The 18780-nt window shown below is 43.1% G+C and overlaps 3 protein-coding genes across 5 annotated transcripts; all 3 read right to left on the bottom strand.

Annotated features, from left to right (window-relative positions):
• Nucleotides 1-1180: 1180 nt before the first annotated feature.
• Nucleotides 1181-2314, bottom strand: LOC116815390 (actin-1-like). 2 transcript variants are annotated; one of them, XM_075060382.1, is made up of 2 exons: nucleotides 2161-2287; nucleotides 1181-2076 (listed from the first exon to the last, which is right to left on the bottom strand). In XM_075060382.1, exons 1-2 carry the CDS (start codon nucleotides 2171-2173, stop codon nucleotides 1181-1183), a joined length of 909 nt encoding a protein of 302 aa, XP_074916483.1. In that variant the 5' UTR covers nucleotides 2174-2287. The 2 variants fall into 2 exon arrangements, with proteins under 2 accessions (XP_074916483.1, XP_032619637.1); XM_032763746.1 differs by having other exon boundaries at nucleotides 1181-2314.
• A 4332-nt stretch (nucleotides 2315-6646) lies between these two features.
• On the bottom strand, nucleotides 6647-7783 carry LOC116815383 (actin-related protein T2-like). The gene has a single exon (XM_032763739.1). It carries the CDS (start codon nucleotides 7781-7783, stop codon nucleotides 6647-6649), a length of 1137 nt encoding a protein of 378 aa, XP_032619630.1.
• Nucleotides 7784-10472: 2689 nt separating this feature from the next.
• On the bottom strand, nucleotides 10473-11606 carry LOC116815388 (actin-like). Of its 2 annotated transcripts, XM_075060374.1 has the most exons (2): nucleotides 11461-11579; nucleotides 10473-11376 (listed from the first exon to the last, which is right to left on the bottom strand). In XM_075060374.1, exons 1-2 carry the CDS (start codon nucleotides 11463-11465, stop codon nucleotides 10473-10475), a joined length of 909 nt encoding a protein of 302 aa, XP_074916475.1. In that variant the 5' UTR covers nucleotides 11466-11579. The 2 variants fall into 2 exon arrangements, with proteins under 2 accessions (XP_074916475.1, XP_032619635.1); XM_032763744.1 differs by having other exon boundaries at nucleotides 10473-11606.
• Between the last annotated feature and the right edge of the window lie 7174 nt (nucleotides 11607-18780).

Below are 18780 nucleotides of genomic sequence, written 5' to 3' on the forward strand. Positions count from 1 at the left end.
TCCCAATTTTTCAAACTTGCTGTCTGGTCACGCTACTGGAGTCAGAACTGTGGGACGAACAGCTGAGCAGAGCCACAGCTTGTGGAAAGGAAGGTCACCTTGAGGTGAGCAGAAGAGCGTTCCCTTCTGTTTAACTGAATCATCTAGACCAGTCTCTGCAAGACCTTTCTCCAAGGAGACTAGTAGTTGCACATTAGGGGAGCAGGGCTGCTGGGGTAGGGGGCACAGCTGCTAACACTGAAGCCTACTTTGTACAGTCATCCCTCACCTACAGCTAACACAACGCACACCAGTTGAAGATCTGCTGCAGTAGTTATTATGGGCAGTTAGCAGTTGGAAGTAGGACTTGAATATAGAGGTGGGTTCTATGTAGTGGTTCTCCTTTTTAGATAGGCACCTAAATGTGTGGATATTTGAACTTCATCCAAGCTCCTGACTCTGCAAAACTTGTCAGGGGACCTCATGAGAAAAAAAAAACAACAATAACCAGAAATCAACACCTTTCGCCCACGGATCTCAGATTACTTTACATATTTGAATTAAGCATCACATTGTCTTTGTGCTCTAGGAAGTTATCTGAATAGAGGGGTAAACCATAGAAAGGTAAACTGAGGCGCAGTGAGGGTGAAGTGATTAACCTGGTGTTGTGTGGCTAATCAATGGCATAGCTTGGAATGGAACATAGGAACCTTAATTCCCAGGCCCATCCTTTAACAACTCCATCAACTTCTTTTCTTATAGAATAACAAACTTAAAAGCTCAGCTCTTTCTGGGCTTCTTCCAGGCTCACCATGACTACCACAAGAGACTTCCAGTGCCACTGCAAAGGGTCAGCAGTACACCAGAGCCCTCTATTTTTCCATCACCAGACTCTTTCTACCTTTTGGTAGCTTACTGTGAAGAGCAGTAAGCCAGCCCTCCCAGACATAACGATGGAGGTGGCTTGTTCTGTAGAGTTTAAAAGTCTGACAAACTATTTGCAGTTCCAGCAAGGATCAACACATTTATAGAATTAAAACCAGCAAGCTGGATAGCAACAAAAAAACAGGCACTGAACAAGGGCTCTTTCTTTACCAAGCCATAAAATCACTTACTACAAACCAATTATTTTTGTGATGATTTATTAGCTGCTCTCCAGCTGTTCAGGTTGGTGCTGTGTTTTTCTGGATGGTTGGTCTTCTCAGAAGCATTTTCTCTGAAGCACAGATGGTCCAGTTTTCTTGTAGTCTTCACTCGTGACCCACATGTCCCTAAATGATGTTAAGCTGGTGAGGACGGAAGCCCCAATCCACACAGAGTACATCCTATCTCGGGGTGCTAGGATCTTTACAGGGATTGCGCTGGGGCTCTGAGTTTGCAGCTCCTTTAGAAGTCTCTCGTTGAGACCTCGGAAAAGGGTCGACCCACCTGACAATACCACATTCCTCATGATATCAGAGTGGATATTTCCATCGCATTTCATAATACTTTGAAGGATCATTTTGTCAATCCCTGGTGCCTCTATGCCAGCATTAGCTGGCACAAAAAGGGTTTCAGGAGCTCTGAACAGCTGGTCGGTAATCTTGATGGCATTGCCATCTGGGAGAATATACTCCCGTCCAAGCCTGTTGGGCTTTTCCTGAATTTTTTGGCTGGGCTCTACCGCCACAAAGCATAGCTTCTCTTTGATGTCCTTCACAATTTCCTTCTCTGCCGTGCTCACGAAGGAACATCCAGTCTCCAAGAGCAGCTGAGCAAGGTATTTAGTAATATCTCTGCCTGCAAAATCCAGCCTGGAAACACCATGGAGCAAGCAGTGGCCTTTGTAGACAGGGACTGTCAGGGTCACTCCATCTCCACTGTCCAGCACTAATCCTGTTGTGCGGGCTGAAGCATAAAGGGCCATCAGAGCTTGCAGAGCCACGAATATGGAAGGCACCTGGAAACCTTCAAACATGATCTCGGCCATTTTTTCTCGGTTCGACACTGTGTTCAGCGGAGCCTCGGTCAGTAACACTGGCCTCTCGCTGGGCTTCATCTTCAGTTCATGCTTAAACAAATGCCACCAGATCTTCTCCATGTCCTCCCACGATGTAACTATGCCATGTTCCATTGGATACTTAAAAGATAGGATGCCCCTCTTGGACTGGGCTTCTTCTCCAACATAATATTCCCTATGACCAGCTCCAAACATGATTGCTTTGGATTTGGGGTAGCCGACAACTGTAGCAATGACTGACCTTGGTGCCTGCTCTCCCGACAGGCCGGCTTTGCACAGCCCAGATCCATTGTCAAAAATCACAGCGGGGACATCTAAGATCTTGGATTCAGACATTCTCTGGCAAGACAGAAGCAGTCTCCAGGCAGCCCTCTCTCTGGTTCTGTGCTTCTGCTTGGGTGACATAGAATGTCTAGTTACATATTCTAGATTCCTGAGAGTCACAAATGGGAACATTCCTCTGAGTCCCCCTGAGCTAACAGCTTGTCATGGCCACCTAATGAATATTGCTCCCTTCCCAAAGGCCTGGGAGAATGCCCTGAAGGTCACCAGTATGAAGAGTTTTGCTTCTTTCCCTATGACTGAGCCATTCTTATGCTCCCAGATGAATTATAACAAAGGCACAACACGTAGTCCCAGACCATCACATACAGTGGGGACAGGTTCTAGTGCTTGTATTTGCTTATATTATATTTTTGTTTTAACTCAGCTGTTAATGCCTAATTAACATGATATTTGGTCTTCTCATGACTATCTAGTTCCTTAATGATGGAAACATCCTGAGAAGACTTAACCTCATGTTCTGACTCCCATAAATAACTCCATGAGGTAAAGAAAGCTGTGGAAAAACAGACACCCAGTTGCTTGGCTCCTATGTAACTAGAATCCAAAATATGCTAGAGACGTGGCCCATGTGGGTATACAGACCTTAAATTAATTTTAAACATTGTACTGCTTGCATGGGTTTCATCTTGATAGCTTTTAAAGTAACATCTCAAGATGAGCATTCCAGAAGATAAAGTGTTTGACTTACAGCCCAGTTCTCACATAGAAAGATTACTGTAAATGTTCTTGTTTGCAATAATGGCCTGTTCCAAAATATAAAGATTATCATAAATTGTCTTGTTTGTGAGAATGACATGGATCATAAATTGTTCAAACTTATATTTTCATTTGCAGTTGGATGAAAGTTGAGTGACTGGTTGTTGAAAAAGAACCTAGCCAATCAGCTGTTTTTAATAGGATTTTTGTGTTGAATTGTCTATAAACTGGTGACTCAAGGTAATCTCAAATCCTTTTCACCAGGATAAGTCCATGCCAGTTTCCCCAAATGTATCCATTTTTGGGAGTGGGGAGGCTTGGGTTCAGTGTTTCTGTGGTATTTCAAACACTGAATATTTTTTAAATGGCTGACTGAAGCACCACTCTTCCAAATTGATGCTTGCTAAGGCCTGGTCTACACTGGGGGCGGGATTGATCTAAGATACGCAACTTGTCGACATATCTTAGATCAACTTAGATTGACTTATTTCACGTCCTCGTGGCACTGGATCAATGGCTGTCGCTCCCCCTTCGATTCCACTTTCGCCTCTCGCCCTGGTGGAGTTTTGGAGTCGACAGGGAGCATGTTTGGGGATTAATGTATCGCATCTAGATAAGACTGCCGATCTGGCAGATAGTGTAGACATACCTTAAGGCTGACCTAGTTTGAACCTGATTGGACCAAGTTGCAGGGATCCACAATCTTGTCCAGAGACCTCAGAGGGAGGCGCTACAAGGTGGATGGAGGATGCAAGTGTGCGAGTCATAAGAATCAAGGGTAAGGCCAATTCGTTGAGACTGACTTACTGATTACTTGATCAGTTGTATTGCTTCAGTCCACATTTATTATTATTAACAGTAGCATAACTTTGGTGTTAAGTTTTTTCAATTTTATTTGTGTTTGTGTAAGTGTTTTAAGAACATATATAAGAAGATACTGAGTCATATTTCTTTCAATAAGCAACATGAGTCTAGAACCTTTGATGATTCAGCCAGTCAACCCAAAATCCTGACCTGCTGCCCCTAATTAATCTTTGGTTCTCACAAACATGGCGGGCTAAATACTGATCTCAGTTACTCTGGTGTACTCTGTAACTCAGGGGTAAATCTACTGAAGTGAGTAGGAATTGTGCCTACTTAAAATCAGCATAAATGAGCTCAGAGCCAAGTCTGGAACATTTATAACACTATGCAAGTGTCCATGGCAGGCTTGTAAAAATGAGTATATATATATTTTTGATCACTATTCAGCCCTTTGATGACGAACCTCAGAAAAGAGCAGTGATGCAAAATGCTAAAAATGCCTCTGTGTCTCTTCTGACATGACATCATTTTAAAATTCAGTTTGTCAAATGGAGATGGGTTGTAGTGAGGGAGAGAGAAACAGATGCTTTGTAGGAGGAATTGATGCTTTGAGATCTTCAAAGGAAAGGGGCTATACAAGGGCAACCCATTATTGTTAGTCATAATTTTCCTTGATCTGCAAATAAAACTTAGTAATTAGCAGCAGACACACTCCTCTCTAAGGTCACCCATCTCCACTGGAACAGAACTCTGTTATAATTGAATTTATACTGAAAGCTCTTTGAGGCAGTGACAATTTCTTATGACGTGTCTGTACAGCACCTCCCACAAAAGGGCCCTGATCTCAGCTGGGGCTTCTGAGCCCTTGTTTGTTGGCCTGAGGAATTGTTCTGGCAGTTTAGGAAGCATTCTCCAAATGGATCAAAACTGGGAATGGCTAATACTTTGAACACTGATACGTTTAAATGAAAATTGTTCATCTGGAAAGTTACATTCACCAGCAAAATACATTCTTGCTAAGCAACTTTTAAATATGACAATAAAGTCAAGAACCTTCCCACGATCTAGACAGCAGGCTATAGCCTCAGGCCCTCCTAGGGGTCAGTGCAGCACCATCCTGCCCACCCCAAGGGGAATATAGAGAGGGATGGATGATCTCTGCTGGGTGTGCAAAGCGAGTGGGTTTAATCTGCTAGCCATTTCCACAGGCTAGCATGGAAAAATAACATTAAGGAGTGGCAACCATTTTGGATACTAGAAAAACCAAGTTCAGCCAAGCCATATAGCAGAGCCAAAATCTGTTAGTCAGCCTGGGTTATGCACCTCTACAGTCCCTAGCCTCAGCAGAGATGTTGACATTTTAGAGTTGATTGAAACCATGAATTATTAGAAATGTTTGGACCTCCCCTTTGAGATTTCCAGTCCCTTTCCTTAGCTATCAGGTTATCAGAAAAGCTCCAGAAGTTTTTGGACCTTCCGGTCTTCGAATCTATCAGAAATGAGTTTCCAAGCTCCCCAGGGCTTCCTGAGTCACCATGTAGCACCCTAACATGTCAGAACCGCGGCTGGCTTGGGACAAACTTTGTACTGTACGTATTTATTGCACCCTCAGTTCCATTCCTCCTCTGGCCAGATGTGGCTCTGAGACACAAAAGACAGGCAGCCCTGGGGCCTGATGCAAAGGCCTAAATGGAAAGACTCTCATTGACTACAGGGGGCTTTGGATCAAGCCCACAAATTATAACTACATCAATGAAGATCTCAGGGGAGATGCTCACCCCTCCTCCGGTGTTTTACCCTAGGGAGCTTTCCTCCGGAGCAGGCAGCTGTCAGACTGACCTCTGAGGGCCCCCTCACAAACTGACATGGAGGCACATCAGGAACCAAGCTACTACATACAGCCCTACAGAGATCCCCAGCTTTCTAAATTATGTCGGGGCCTCTCCAGTCCACAGAGCCTTGCGTCATCAGGAGGATGGTAAGGGGGCTCCATGGCTGCCCTTGCCTGGGCTAGGAGCTGCTGTGTCTCTTAATGTCATCCTTAGTGTTTATTGTTATTAAGTCAAGGGGACTGTCTGACACAGCATTTGTGTGAGGGGGATGCAAGGGTGGATCATTTCAAAATTGCCCTGTTCTGTACACTCTGCCTGAAGCTCTGGTACGGTTTCTGTCAGAAGCAGGTACTGAGCTAGATAGACCATTGGGCTGACACAGAATGGCAGCTGTTATGACTGGGCCCTCCAGCCCTTCAGTATGATCTCAACCTCCCAGACCCTTCTGGGGTCATTTCGGCATCCTCTGATCTCTCTAATGCTCTATCTCTCTCATATCCTTTGTGCTCTCTTGCTTAGCTTTCTTTGCTGTAGGTGATGATCTCACACTCAACCACACCAACCAGTCTCAGGGTTAAGGCACAGAATGGAGATGCAGGAGAGCTAGGTTCAATTCCTGGCACTGTCACAGGCTTCATTTAATCTTGGGCAAGTCACTTACTTGTAATCCCTTTGTCCCTCAGTTTCCCAGCGGTAGACTCTCACCCTGCTTTATTTTAGAAGCTTTAAAATTAACACCAGTAAGAATCATTTTAGCAGATTATGTTGTATTACTGAAGATAAGGTCTTTAATCAAGGGAACAGCACTGCAAAGGCCATGGAATTGAACAGACCAGAGGTCCTCATCTCTAATTTCCATGACTCTGAAGCCAAGCATACAATTAGAAAAAGGAAAACTTCTGTCCAAGGACTTTATTATTTCATTTTAACTAGCAAATGCAAGAACTGCCACTGTCTTGAATGGATGCTAGCTAGATTTACCTAAGACCTCTTAAAAACATCTTCTTTGGACAATATTTGGTCCAAAATCCTTGTAATCAGCTGCAGTGATCCACATCTGCTTGAAGCTGGTCAAGGAAGTAATTACGGAAGCCCCAATCCATGCAGAAAACCACCTGTCTGAGGGTGCTATGATCTTTATAGGAACCCCTTTGGGGACCTGGTGTTCTAGTCCCTTAAAAATCCTCTTATCCAGCCCATGAAAGAGGGACGAACCACCCGACAGCACCATGTTCCCATAGAGAGTGTTGTGAATATTGATGTCACACTTTGAAACACTGTGAGCAATCATCCTAAGAAGGCCTGGTGCATCATCACCAGTGCTACCTGGAGCAAAGAGAATCTCTGGTGCTTGAAAGAGTGGGCTGCCAATACTGACTAGAGTCCCATCAGGCAATTTATATTCTTTCAGGACCTCCTCTGGCCTCTTGACTAATTCTTTGTGTGGATCTGGAGCCACGTAGCACAACTTCTCCTTGATGTCCTCTATGATACTCTTCTTCTTCGCCAGGCTCTCAAAGCGTTGCCCACTTTCCACCAGGAGCTTCGCAAGGAGTTCTGTGATCTCTCTGCCTGCAACATCCAACCTGGAGACAGCATGGGGTAAGTGGTACCCTTCGTAGACTGGTACCGTCTGGGTAACACCAAATCCACTGTCTATGACCAGTCCTGTGATGCGTGCTGAGGCATAGAGGGACAATATGGCTTGGACAGAGAGGTAGAAAGCAGGCACCTTAAACCGTTCAAACATCAGCTGAGTCAGTTTTTTTCGATTCTCCATTGGGTTCAAAGAGGTCTCAGTCATTAGCACAGGCCTCTCAAAGGCTTTCAGTCCCAATTCATGCTCATAGATATGCTTCCAGATCTTCTCCATATCATCGCAAGATGTAACTATACCATGTTCAATGGGATACTTCAAAGACAACACATCCTGTTTGTGCTGGGCTTCTTCTCCCACATGGCAGTGCTTCTGAGCTGCTCCTGACAATGACGTATCTGTTTTGGGGCAGCCAACAACTGTAGGAATGATGTGCTTTGGACCAATTTCTCCTGACAGGCCAGCTTTACATAGCCCTGATCCATTGTCAAAAATCACAGCTGGAATATCTAAAGTTTGGGGATTAAACATCACTTCAACTTTCCCCCTACACCTTAAATAGTTTCTGAAAAAGCTGCTTCTGGGAAGCTTAGATGCGAAGGTTTAAGGATGTATCTTCCAAACGTATCTTCGCAGTTTTACAAGATGATAAGTTCTGCTCGTCTACAAAGTCTAGGACTGATGCTCCTAACTTTGACTGGGATTCAGGATTTTTATCCCCACTCATGTGGTGGCAAGCAAGGCATTTCCAGTGCTTCGTCCTGTAACACACAACAATGGATGAGCTAGATAATGATTGTTTGGTGGCCATTACAACCGAAGCAGATATATTCAAGGCATTCAATGCATTAACTCACCTAGTCATATGTATCAGGGAAATTATGAAGAAATTTAAAATATAGAATTTTTTTGCAAGCAGATCATTAAGGATTTGAAATGCTGTTTGAATCAGAGAACAATGCGCCGTTTGCTTTTATAAGGCTCTGAGCATTTTTAACACAGAGACATTTAGATATGTTGGTGCTTGTTTTTAAATGAGCTGAATCCTTTTCTGATCACTTATGCCAAACAGCACATGTGTCTCTCCTGGGGATTATACCAGCTCCAGCGCCACTCCACTGACCTACACAGTTTTGCTGAGTTCTGAAGTTAGCCAAGATTGTGGCAGTAGCTTATCATTTTCTTTACCGAAGGATGACTATATTCAGTAGGTTTATATACGTTACAGTGAAGTACAGTCACAGTCTTTGAAGAAATTCTCCTCTCTCTTCCAGCTGTTGCTCTGGTGCCCCCTAGTGAAACGTGTGCTACCCAGTCTGGGGCACTGATTCACGGAGCTCCTTCCTTTAGAAGATGGGCCAGCTGTGAGTTAAGCAGTGTACTGGGTGGTACACAGAATAGGAAGATCAGCAAACGTGATGTGATTTTATCTTCTGAGGGAGAAAGTTCTAAGGATAAGTCTATACAAAACAAACAAAAAAAACCCTACGCAGCAAGTCTCCGAGCCTGGCTCTGCAGACATGGGCTCACCTGTCAGTGCTCAAAATAGCTGTGTAGATATTTGGGCTCAGGGTGGAACTTGATCTCTAAAGCCTGGGGAGGTTTTCAGACCCTAAGGTCCAACCACATCATCTACGTAGTTATGTTTGGGGTGCGAGCCCAAGGCTGAAGAGCCAGGCTCGGAGACTTGTTTTGTGGACGGGGTGTTTGTTGTGTAGACACACTCTAAATGTCTATGTGCCAACAAGCAAAACCCCACCTCTTGGACTCAGGCCCTTAAACCCAAAAAGTCAATAACTGTCTGAAATGACGTAGAGCAGGGGTTGTCAATTATTTTTGTCAAAAGTCCAAATTTCTTGGTCAGGGTCCAGACTCCAGAGAAAATAATAACCTCCCCCAAAATGATAATAGTAATAATTAAATAAAAATATTTAGGCGTCTGTTCAAAAGCATCTGGCTGTCCAGATTTGGCCTATGGCCCACCTACTGACTATCTCTGACCTAGAGGTTATTAGTACAATTATGAACCATGACACTGGAAAGGAAAATGCCTTTTTACGTGCTGAAAAGATAGGCTTCTCTTGGTATTAATTAATTAAATAAAACATTAATTAATAGTATTCATTTGTATGACCGCAGCACTTAGGAACCATAGACATGACCCAGGACCCCTTTGTGCTAGGTGTTGTACAAACACAGAACAAAAAGGAGGCCCCTTCCGATCTACGTTTGAGACAGAAGACAATAGATGGATACAGACAGGCGGCCAATCGAGGGGTGGAGTACAAGGAGACGATGGAGTAATATTGGTCAGCACAAGAGGCAGTAGTATCCAGTATCAAGATTTTTGTAGGCAATATGGCAAAGCAGAGTTTTAAGGAAGGCGGATAATGAGGTGGCTTCACAGATAAATATTAGAGGAAGCTCCACCCAGACCGGCGGGACAGCATAGGACAAAGCACATGCCTTGTTCTCTCTGGAGCAGCTAAAGACCTCATTCTCATTATGCGCGTGAGTAATGTCAGTAAACGGGGTCACCCCATCAAAGTCAATGTTTGCAGGATCAAGCTGCAGTACAGTAAAGATTTGGAAAGCAGAACTTCTGTTTTAATGTTCCTTTAGGGTCATCACATTTGTTTGCCATAAACTGGATCGCTACAGCAAAGATAACAAAACATAAGCTATCCACACGGCCCCCATAACTCTCCAGCCCTGCTTTGTGTTGCTACATTAGGAGAGAAAAGTTCAGTCAGACCTGACTCCAATTCTGTTTTTGATTTTTTTTTCCTCCTGGTGGTAGGAGGAAGAGCATCTGGGGGCTACAGGATTCAGTCAGTGGTGAGAAAGAATGGCCCTCACTACTTTAGGGGGACCCCTCTGGCCTGCTAAGGAACAGCATCATGCCTCCGAAGGGAGTCCAGCCAATACTGAGCAGAGATCAGAAGGATGACAAGTGCAAATGAAGATGTGAAGACATGCGAGCAAGAAGTAGTTAGGGAAGGTGGTAGGACACTGTGCACTCTTTGAGGGTGATAAGAAAATAAGACACCTAACAGCCATTCTGAACAAGATGGTCTTTTTCTAATGTTTTATTTTCTGTAATGTTTGGTCATCCAATAAATACACAAACCGCTGTAACATATTCTGGTTCACATCTTGGGAGCATTTCTTGAGCACTGTTTATTTGAATGAGAGCATGGTTCAGTTGCGTAGTCTCTCCTTAAAAGCATTTTCTGTGTACTACAGCGGCACCAAACTCTTTGTAATCACTGACAGTGACCCACATTTCTTTAAAAGATGACAAGCAAGTGAGGATGGAGGCCCCGATCCACACACAGTACTTCCTCTCCGGCGGTGCTATGATTCGTACAACCATCCCGATGGGCACCTGCCGCTGCATCTCCCTCAGGATCCGTTCATCCAGTCCAGGAAATAGGGTGGACCCACCGGAAAGAAGCACGTTGCCATAAAGATCCCTGCGAACATCAATGTCACATTTCATCACACTGTTGAAGATCATTTTGTGCACGCCAGGGGCTTCGATACCAATGTTAGCGGGCATAAAAAGTGTCTCCGGGGCTCGAAAGAGCTGATTGCCTATCTTAATGATATTTCCATCTGGCAGTTTGTATTCTTTGAGGATTTCTTCTGGCTTTGCTTTCATTTCTTTGACGGGATCTAAAGCCACGTAACACAGCTTCTCCTTGATGTCTTTAACAATCTCCCTCTCAGCTGTGCTCACGAAGGAGTGGCCACTTTCCAAAAGGAGTCTCATGAAGTATTCAGTGATATCCCTGCCTGCGATATCCAGCCTGGAAACTGCATGGGGTAAACAGTATCCTTCGTAGATGGGTACGGTGTGGGTAACTCCGTCTCCACTGTCCATTACTATCCCCGTGGTGCGTGCTGAGGCATAGAGTGCCAGCGTTGCCTGCACTGCAACATACATGGCAGGCACCTTAAAGCCTTCAAACATGATCTCGGTCATTTTTTCCCGGTTCTGCAGGGGATTGAGTGGGGCCTCCGTCAGTAGCACTGGTCTGTCGCTAGCTTTGAGTCTCAGCTCACACTCGTAGACATGTCTCCAGATCCTCTCCATGTCATCCCAGGATGTAACTATGCCGTGGTCGATTGGATAATTCAAACTTAAGACACCCCTTTTGGACTGGGCTTCTTCTCCAACATAAAATTCCTTCTGTCCTGCTCCTAGCATCGTTGCTTTAGCTTTCGAACGTCCAACAATTGCTGTAATAACTGACCTTGGTGCACTGTCCCCTGCAATACCAGCCTTGCATAATCCAGATCCGTTGTCAAATATCACAGCTGGGATATCTAAAGTTTTAGGGTCAAACATTCTTTGAACTATTTGCTGCCTTCCTGAAAGCGGCTTTTGGGAGATTTAATGCAAGCAGAACGTTTGATACTAAATGTTCTAGATTGCTGATGTCATATATGGCGGAGTCCTCTCATTCGCCCACGTTATCAACAAGGCTGTTATGCTACTGACAAATGCCAAGGCAGTTTTTTGAGGAATTTGCAGTTTGCCATTTCTGCTCTCAAGTACCTAACAGTGGACCAATGAAGTAATAATGGTTTTGCTGAAGAGTCAGCTGTCAGGGTGTACAGACTTGATTGCTGATCTCAGATACATCCCTGAAAAAAGGCTTGCTTAGATTGCTAGATTCACAGAGAATCAGACCAGAGGGGACCATTATATAACATAGGCCAGCAAATTTCAGCCATTTACTGAACCCAATAATTTGTGTTTGACTTAAACGTCTCTTACTGAAAGGCATGTCTTGATTTGATCTGATCCTGGCTGGAGCCTCTTGGTGCTACCAAATACAAATAGTCAACTGTTTACAGCAAAGCACAAATGTTCATAATGCCTCACCAACAACTAACATCCAAAGCTTTTTCTCCCCAGCTGTATTATTCCTACCAGGTTTTCTCTAGTCACTGGTGACACTGTAAGAAATATTCTGTTATGAATATACAGTTTACTAGCTTTTTTTCATAAGCTCCATATGGACTCATTTATGAACTGCGAGCTATTTAAGAATCACTTTGGAACCTGCTTGCAAAGTGCCTGCTTGAAAATAATTAAACCTCTCACGTGCACCCACACCTTAACTAATAGTCTGCAAATATTGCCAACAGCTGTTGAAGATGGGAACAACTTCGCTTTCGTGGGGGATCTAACTACATTTGCCTGTTTGATTTCTGAACATTGCCTGCACCAAAACCAGAACCTTTCACTTAATTCTTTTCAATCCCACATGCAGAACTCCTAAAAAATCTAATGTTTAAATAGAATGGGGCTACATTCTGTTTCTTGTCGGTTTTTGCTGTACTTACTTTCAAAGTTCTACCTTACCTGCAAAAAAATCATGGAAGTGAAAAACAAACAAGTCATTTTTGCAGATTTTGCTGTTTTCAGGAGATTAGCTTTCTTGAAATGAAGTTTCTAACACTCTCCACTGGAAAAAAAACACCTTTCCTAAATGAACCTACCTGTTGTGCTGCTGGCATATAAACCTGCTTGCAAACAAACATCCTTTTTCCTTTCTTAGCCTTTATAATCACAGCACATTCCAGGGGAGAACCAATGCTCCAAAAGTTTTGAAATATTCTCTCTGTGACATTTGACCTCAGTTTTACACCTATTTTTTCTTTTTAAATTGTATTTTTGATTCAAGAAAATGTTTCCAGAGGAAGATTTTGATCATTAATTTTGGAATTTACTTCTGACCACAATCAGGTCTGACAACCCAATCCCAGTTACAGTGAAAATTTCCATTAACAAAAATTACCATATAACTTAGTTTCGAATCCATGGCTGTTGCAATTTAATTGCTTCTCTCCATGGCTTTAAATCTAGGGCAGCTTCAAAGCAAAGGTGGCTTCTATTAAATTTAATTACTTTTTTTTGCAGCTTGCACGGCAAAGGTGCCAGCTACTAAATGAAGGTGGTTATGAATCAGAGGCAGATTCCAAAGCAAGATATATTTAAAATCTCTACTTAATATATAAATCCATTACTGTTAGTGCAGGGACTTTTTTGCCCCAAGTGAACTTAAAAAAACTCACCAAAACCAAAAACGTAACATCTGATAAGTGATCAACTCTATGCATGTTCTTTCCATTTCAGCCTAGATTCCACACATGTTTGTGTTAAATGCTGCTCGCTCCATTTTAGCAATTTCTCTAATCCTCTAAATATTTGTGTACATATATTTCAATGTGCGGCACATTTATTTCCATGTGCACGTCTATATTAATGTCAACAGGTGTCCTAATCATTTAAGAGGTTGTTATATTCATCGCAATAGAAGCCTTATTTAGTTCAGCATGTTCTGTGTGCAGTTTGCAGTGAAGTATTCGGTATAGAACATAATGTTTATTATTTAAACAAGGGAATTTTGACTGCAATTATAAAACAGTGGTTAGGCTGAGTGGTTGGAACGCCCATCTGGACCCAACATTGGCTCCCCCTTGTAAATCACCATAACAAGGTCATGCATGAATTACCCTTAACTTTCTTACTATTGTGTTTGTAACAGTGTATGTGAATTTGCTGCTCCTGACAGTTGGAAGTATTGGAGACTGAAGACCTCTACTCAGAACAGGTACAATATGGAGCAACAAAAGTTTCCTTATGCCCCCTTGACAATGTGGTTCAAACCTGACTTGGCAGGACCATGTTTAGGAGTGAAAAGTTAGTTCTTTCTCCATGGCCCATTCAATCCTTGGTCCTGCAAGTCTGCCAACTGCTGTCAATTGTCGGGGAAATATCTGCCCACTAGAAACAGGTGAGGTCATCAGTTTCCTTTCACACAGGCCACTGAAGAACAAGCAACTGGTAATGAACTGGCACCCAAGGAAAAAAATCATTGGAAATATTTTAATATGTATATTCTACAAAATTTCTGCAGACACCTCATTAATGGTGCCAAATTCATATGAACAGACACTGGATTTTATAAGTGAAAGGGCACAATTCACATGCTACTTATTGGGCATTTTTGCTTATTTTATTTGAGAAGTGCTGAGCATATGGTTTCAGCTGAAAACACCATACACAGCTTTGTGCTTTGACCATTTCACCTGCTCAGAAATGCTCTCTCCCTGCCCGTAGCTAGCTAAACATCTCTCTGGTGGCAAATCCAGAATTCAGGCTGGATTCTGAGTTTGGAAGCCATACAAAACTTATGGAGTGAGTTTCACTTGAAGATTTGGTGTTTTAAGATAAAACAGTGGGGTGTGTGAAGGAAGTCCTGGGCTGACTTAAACCTAGTGCACCCTCATGACATCACTGAGTGCCCATGATGCAGACTGTGCAGTACCTTGCACAATAAGGCCCCTGATCTAAAGCCTCTAGCTGCTACCAAATAGAGAGGAAGGATCCACTGGTTAGGACCCTCAAGTAGAACTTGGAAGACAAGGATTCAATTTCTTGCTGTGTGACCTTGGCAAAAACACTTAACCTATCTGTGCCTCAGTTCTCCAGCTATAAAATGGGGATAATAGCATTTCCCTACATCACAGCGGTGTTATGGGGATAAATACATTAACAATTGGGATGCACTCAGATACTATAGTGATGAGGGCCATCTAAGAAAGAGAATTAATATAAATAATGTATTGTTTAGTGGCTGGCCCAGCATTCAAGTCATTATGGAACTGGGCTGCAGGGATTCATAGACTCTGATTCATAGACTCTAGGACTGGAAGGGACCTCGAGAGGTCATCGAGTCCAGTCCCCTGCCCTCATGGCAGTACCAAATACTGTCTAGACCATCCCTGGATCTGAGTCCTTGTTAGGGGAAAAGAAAGTGGAACAAACGCTTATGATTGGGAATTCCTAAGGACTCTTAGCAGAATTTGTACAGCTGTAATGATCAGCTGATAGCCTGAAGCATGAGGAGTAAATGTCCTTTTAACACTATTTAAGACAGGGTAGCTACCAACATGGCAGACAATAATGAAATTACCCATACTTTAGTAGAATGAAATCCAGACATACTGTTTCTATGCTGGATTCCTGCAGCAGTGGGTTCCACAGGTTAAGCATGCAAAACAGTTTCATTTTTGTCAGTTCCCCTTTTGATTTATACCTGAGGTTAAAACCTGGTGTTCAGTTTTATTCCATCAGACTTATAAATACATTATCAAGTCTCCTAACTCTTCTCCGTGTTATTATCCCACTGCCTACTCATTTTCTTTAAGTTTATGTGGATCTCTTTGTTCTCATCTGAATCTTCCTTGACGATAATCCAGACTGAGCAAAATATTGAAAGGCTGGAAGAGGCAGCTAGACAAATTCAACCTAGAAATAAGGTGCAAATTGTTACCAGTAAGATAACAATTAACCACTGAAACATTTTACCAAGAGTTGTAATAGAGCCTCTATCATTGGGAATTAGGATTTTTTTTCCCTAAAAAGATGGTCTCTAATTCAAACAGAAATTAGTTCCAGGAAGTCCTATGGCCCATGTCGTACAGGAGGTCAGACTAGATGATGATGGTCCATTTTAGCTGAATCTGCCCCATGGAAGGGCATAAGGTTTACATAGCGTCATTATAATATACTGCACATTGTTTATACAGAGATGAATACAGCTGGAACCTCTGAAATGCTAACCTTGCATCAGAGAGAGTCTCAGAACATGCCATGTGCTCAGGGCACATTATTGTTAGTCACAAGACTGCCAGCAGCATTCCCTAGGTTAAATCCTGGTCCTTTAGAAGTCACTGGCAAAGCTGCCCAGGATTTCATTGAAAGAGATCTGGGACAAGGAATTTTGTCACTAACCAAACCCATTCCAACTCTGGTACTTCCTCAAATTTCTACAAGCAATCACATTTTACAGTCTAACATAGTGCTCACAAAAATCTCAGACACGTTGCTCCAAGCAAGAAGTGACATATCCATCATCAACTTGACAAGGGGCTTGATGAATTGGTGTTAATTTCTCTCCCAAATAACAAATGAGCTTTGTCGGGCAAGACACAAGTGCCAGTGTGTCAGGGTCCCTTTTCCTCCCTTTCTTCTCATGAATACCCTATTAAATGTTTATTATTTGTGTGAGTTATAGTTTCCATGTTTGCTTTTATGGATGGGGAGAATGGGCCCTGCGTTCGTTGGCTGGGCTAGCTCATTTTTATATTTCACATCTGTGATAGTGTGTTGCACGACAGGATGATTGATACGGCTTTCAAAATGGATTAAGCTGCAACTTTTAGATTTCAGTGAAGCTTCAAAGAAAACATATTTCTGTGCCTTTTTTTCATGATGGAACTTCCTTGTTAACCATTGCATGCTCCTAGAACACCAAGTCAATTGCCAGGGCAAATATGCCTTGCTCTTATTTAGAAGGATGTAACCATAGACATGAAGACATCATGCCAAGGGAGCAGAGTACATTCTGTGACTGTGTATCAAAAGAGGATTTTGCAGCATCCCTTTGATATTTGGACAGAAAATTAGTAGCTGACGTCTGTTTGGAGTTGCAATTTGAGAGAATGCTTGCAGACATTAGCGACATTCAATGAATTAAAAAGGAGAAAATAAAAGAAATAATGAACAAGAGGCACGAACTGATGGAGAAGCTATGTCTTAAGGCAGACAGAGCAGTCATGTTGTGTATGAAATCATGTTGCTCTGTAGTGGCTATCCCACAGATAAGATAAAGGGCCTATTACTACTGCTGGCAAAGGGAGATCTCTTTTAGGTCAAGTGCTAGAGGCCTGTGGTTTATGCAGCTGAAAGACCAGAATTCTAGTTCCACCTCCCCATTGTGAGCATGAGACCTGTGCACACTGTGCCTGTCTGGAGTGTGTGGATTTTCACGTCCTAGGGCAGCTGAAGTGAACATTTCTGGGGAGATGAAACAGACAGACATGGGTGTTTTCTCACAGAGTGAGGGCGTCTCCACTAGGAGAAACTGGATGTGAGAGAGCAGAGCAAAGGGGGAAGCAACACAATGCGCAGTGGGCAAGCAGACGAGGAAAGCAGGTCACCAGCAGCCTTCCCTCCTACAGGGTAACGAAAATAACAGGATTGAACAAGTCTTAGCCAATCAGAAGCAGTGATCACAATCTCAGATTCTTTGCTCTAACAACCCTGCAAGATCCCTTTCCTCTCTGAGTGGAGGTGTTTGATTGCTTCCATACTTGTTTCAATGTAAACCCCTATTGTGCAATGTCTTCAGCACACTCCAGACACCCACAACACTCTGACATTGAATTTTAATGTGTTTATTGACACCAGTTATGATATTTCAAAACACATAAGCTACAAATTGTTTTTACATAGGGGGTATTGGAAATGTTAGGGGCTCATGGTAACAAACACTGCCTTCCCTGATGATTTTACGTCTTCGTGCTGACTCATTTGACTGTGTTTGTTTAAACTCCCGGGGTTTTGGTTTTTAGGGTGTTTTTTTTTTAAATGTATAACATTCAATGCATGATTTTCTGCATACCTAGATTTCAGACACTTTGGCAGCATTTTGAACTCATTTTTGTGAGCACCAGATGGACAAAGTCCTCCTCTCCAATTTTCACTGCACATCTTTGATCTAAAATGTTCGTCTCTACTACAAAATCTGCCACCATTCCAAGCATGGAGCACCTCTTAACGCTCTAAGGATTGCCACAGTGGTCCATCTAATATAGTGACCCCCATCTGACAGTGGCCAGATGTTTCAGAGGAAGGTGCATGGAACCCTGCAGTGTGCAGTTAGGAGAGCCTTTCCCTGGGTCAGCTCTTGGCCTCACTGATACCTTGTGGCAATGAGTTCCGAAGGGTAACTTCGTAGCAGAGATGCAGTGAAGAATTTGAAATAGAGATCCAAAGTGTGGAAGAGAGAAGAATTTTAGTTAAAATGGGCCTGACTTTACATTCTTTGTGCCCCCAACTCTCCAGGAAACCCATCAGAGACTGGGGTTGCGCATGCCAGAAACGCAGGGTTCAGTGCTCGTTGCAGGGTAAGCATTGGATATTTTTTAAATAGGCAAAGATGAATGTTTTAAGACCAACTCTGTAATTCTGGAGAGGTGAAATTCACCCCTGTGCAGAAGGACAGCGCAAAACAGAATTCAAGTGGCATTGCCCTGTACACAGAAATGGAATTCCCCCTACATTTGTTCATAATCTCTAGTAAATCCTGTAGATTTTAGCTATATAAAATGAAACAGATTTACAAAACCCAGCTCCAAAACCATGACCAGTGCTCACTACTGCAAAACACTTGCTACTAATGGTAGTCCTTCCTATCACACGTAGTCCCATTGAAATGGCATAGTAACAAGCCGTGCGTTTGGCAGCTTTTGCAGGATCACATCTTTGTTACGTGGAAGCCACAAAACTGCATTGTGCTCCCTCTGCTGACCCTGCAGATGTGTTTCAGTAACAAACTTCCTTCGCTGGGCTTTGTGTGGTAGCAATGATATGCCGGCAAAGACAGGGGAAAGCTCTGAGCTTGATCCAACTCCTGTGGCAGTCACTGGCTCAGGCCTTGTGC

This window comes from Chelonoidis abingdonii, chromosome 23, assembly GCF_003597395.2.
Source record: "Chelonoidis abingdonii isolate Lonesome George chromosome 23, CheloAbing_2.0, whole genome shotgun sequence".
Classification (NCBI taxonomy): domain Eukaryota; kingdom Metazoa; phylum Chordata; order Testudines; family Testudinidae; genus Chelonoidis; species Chelonoidis abingdonii.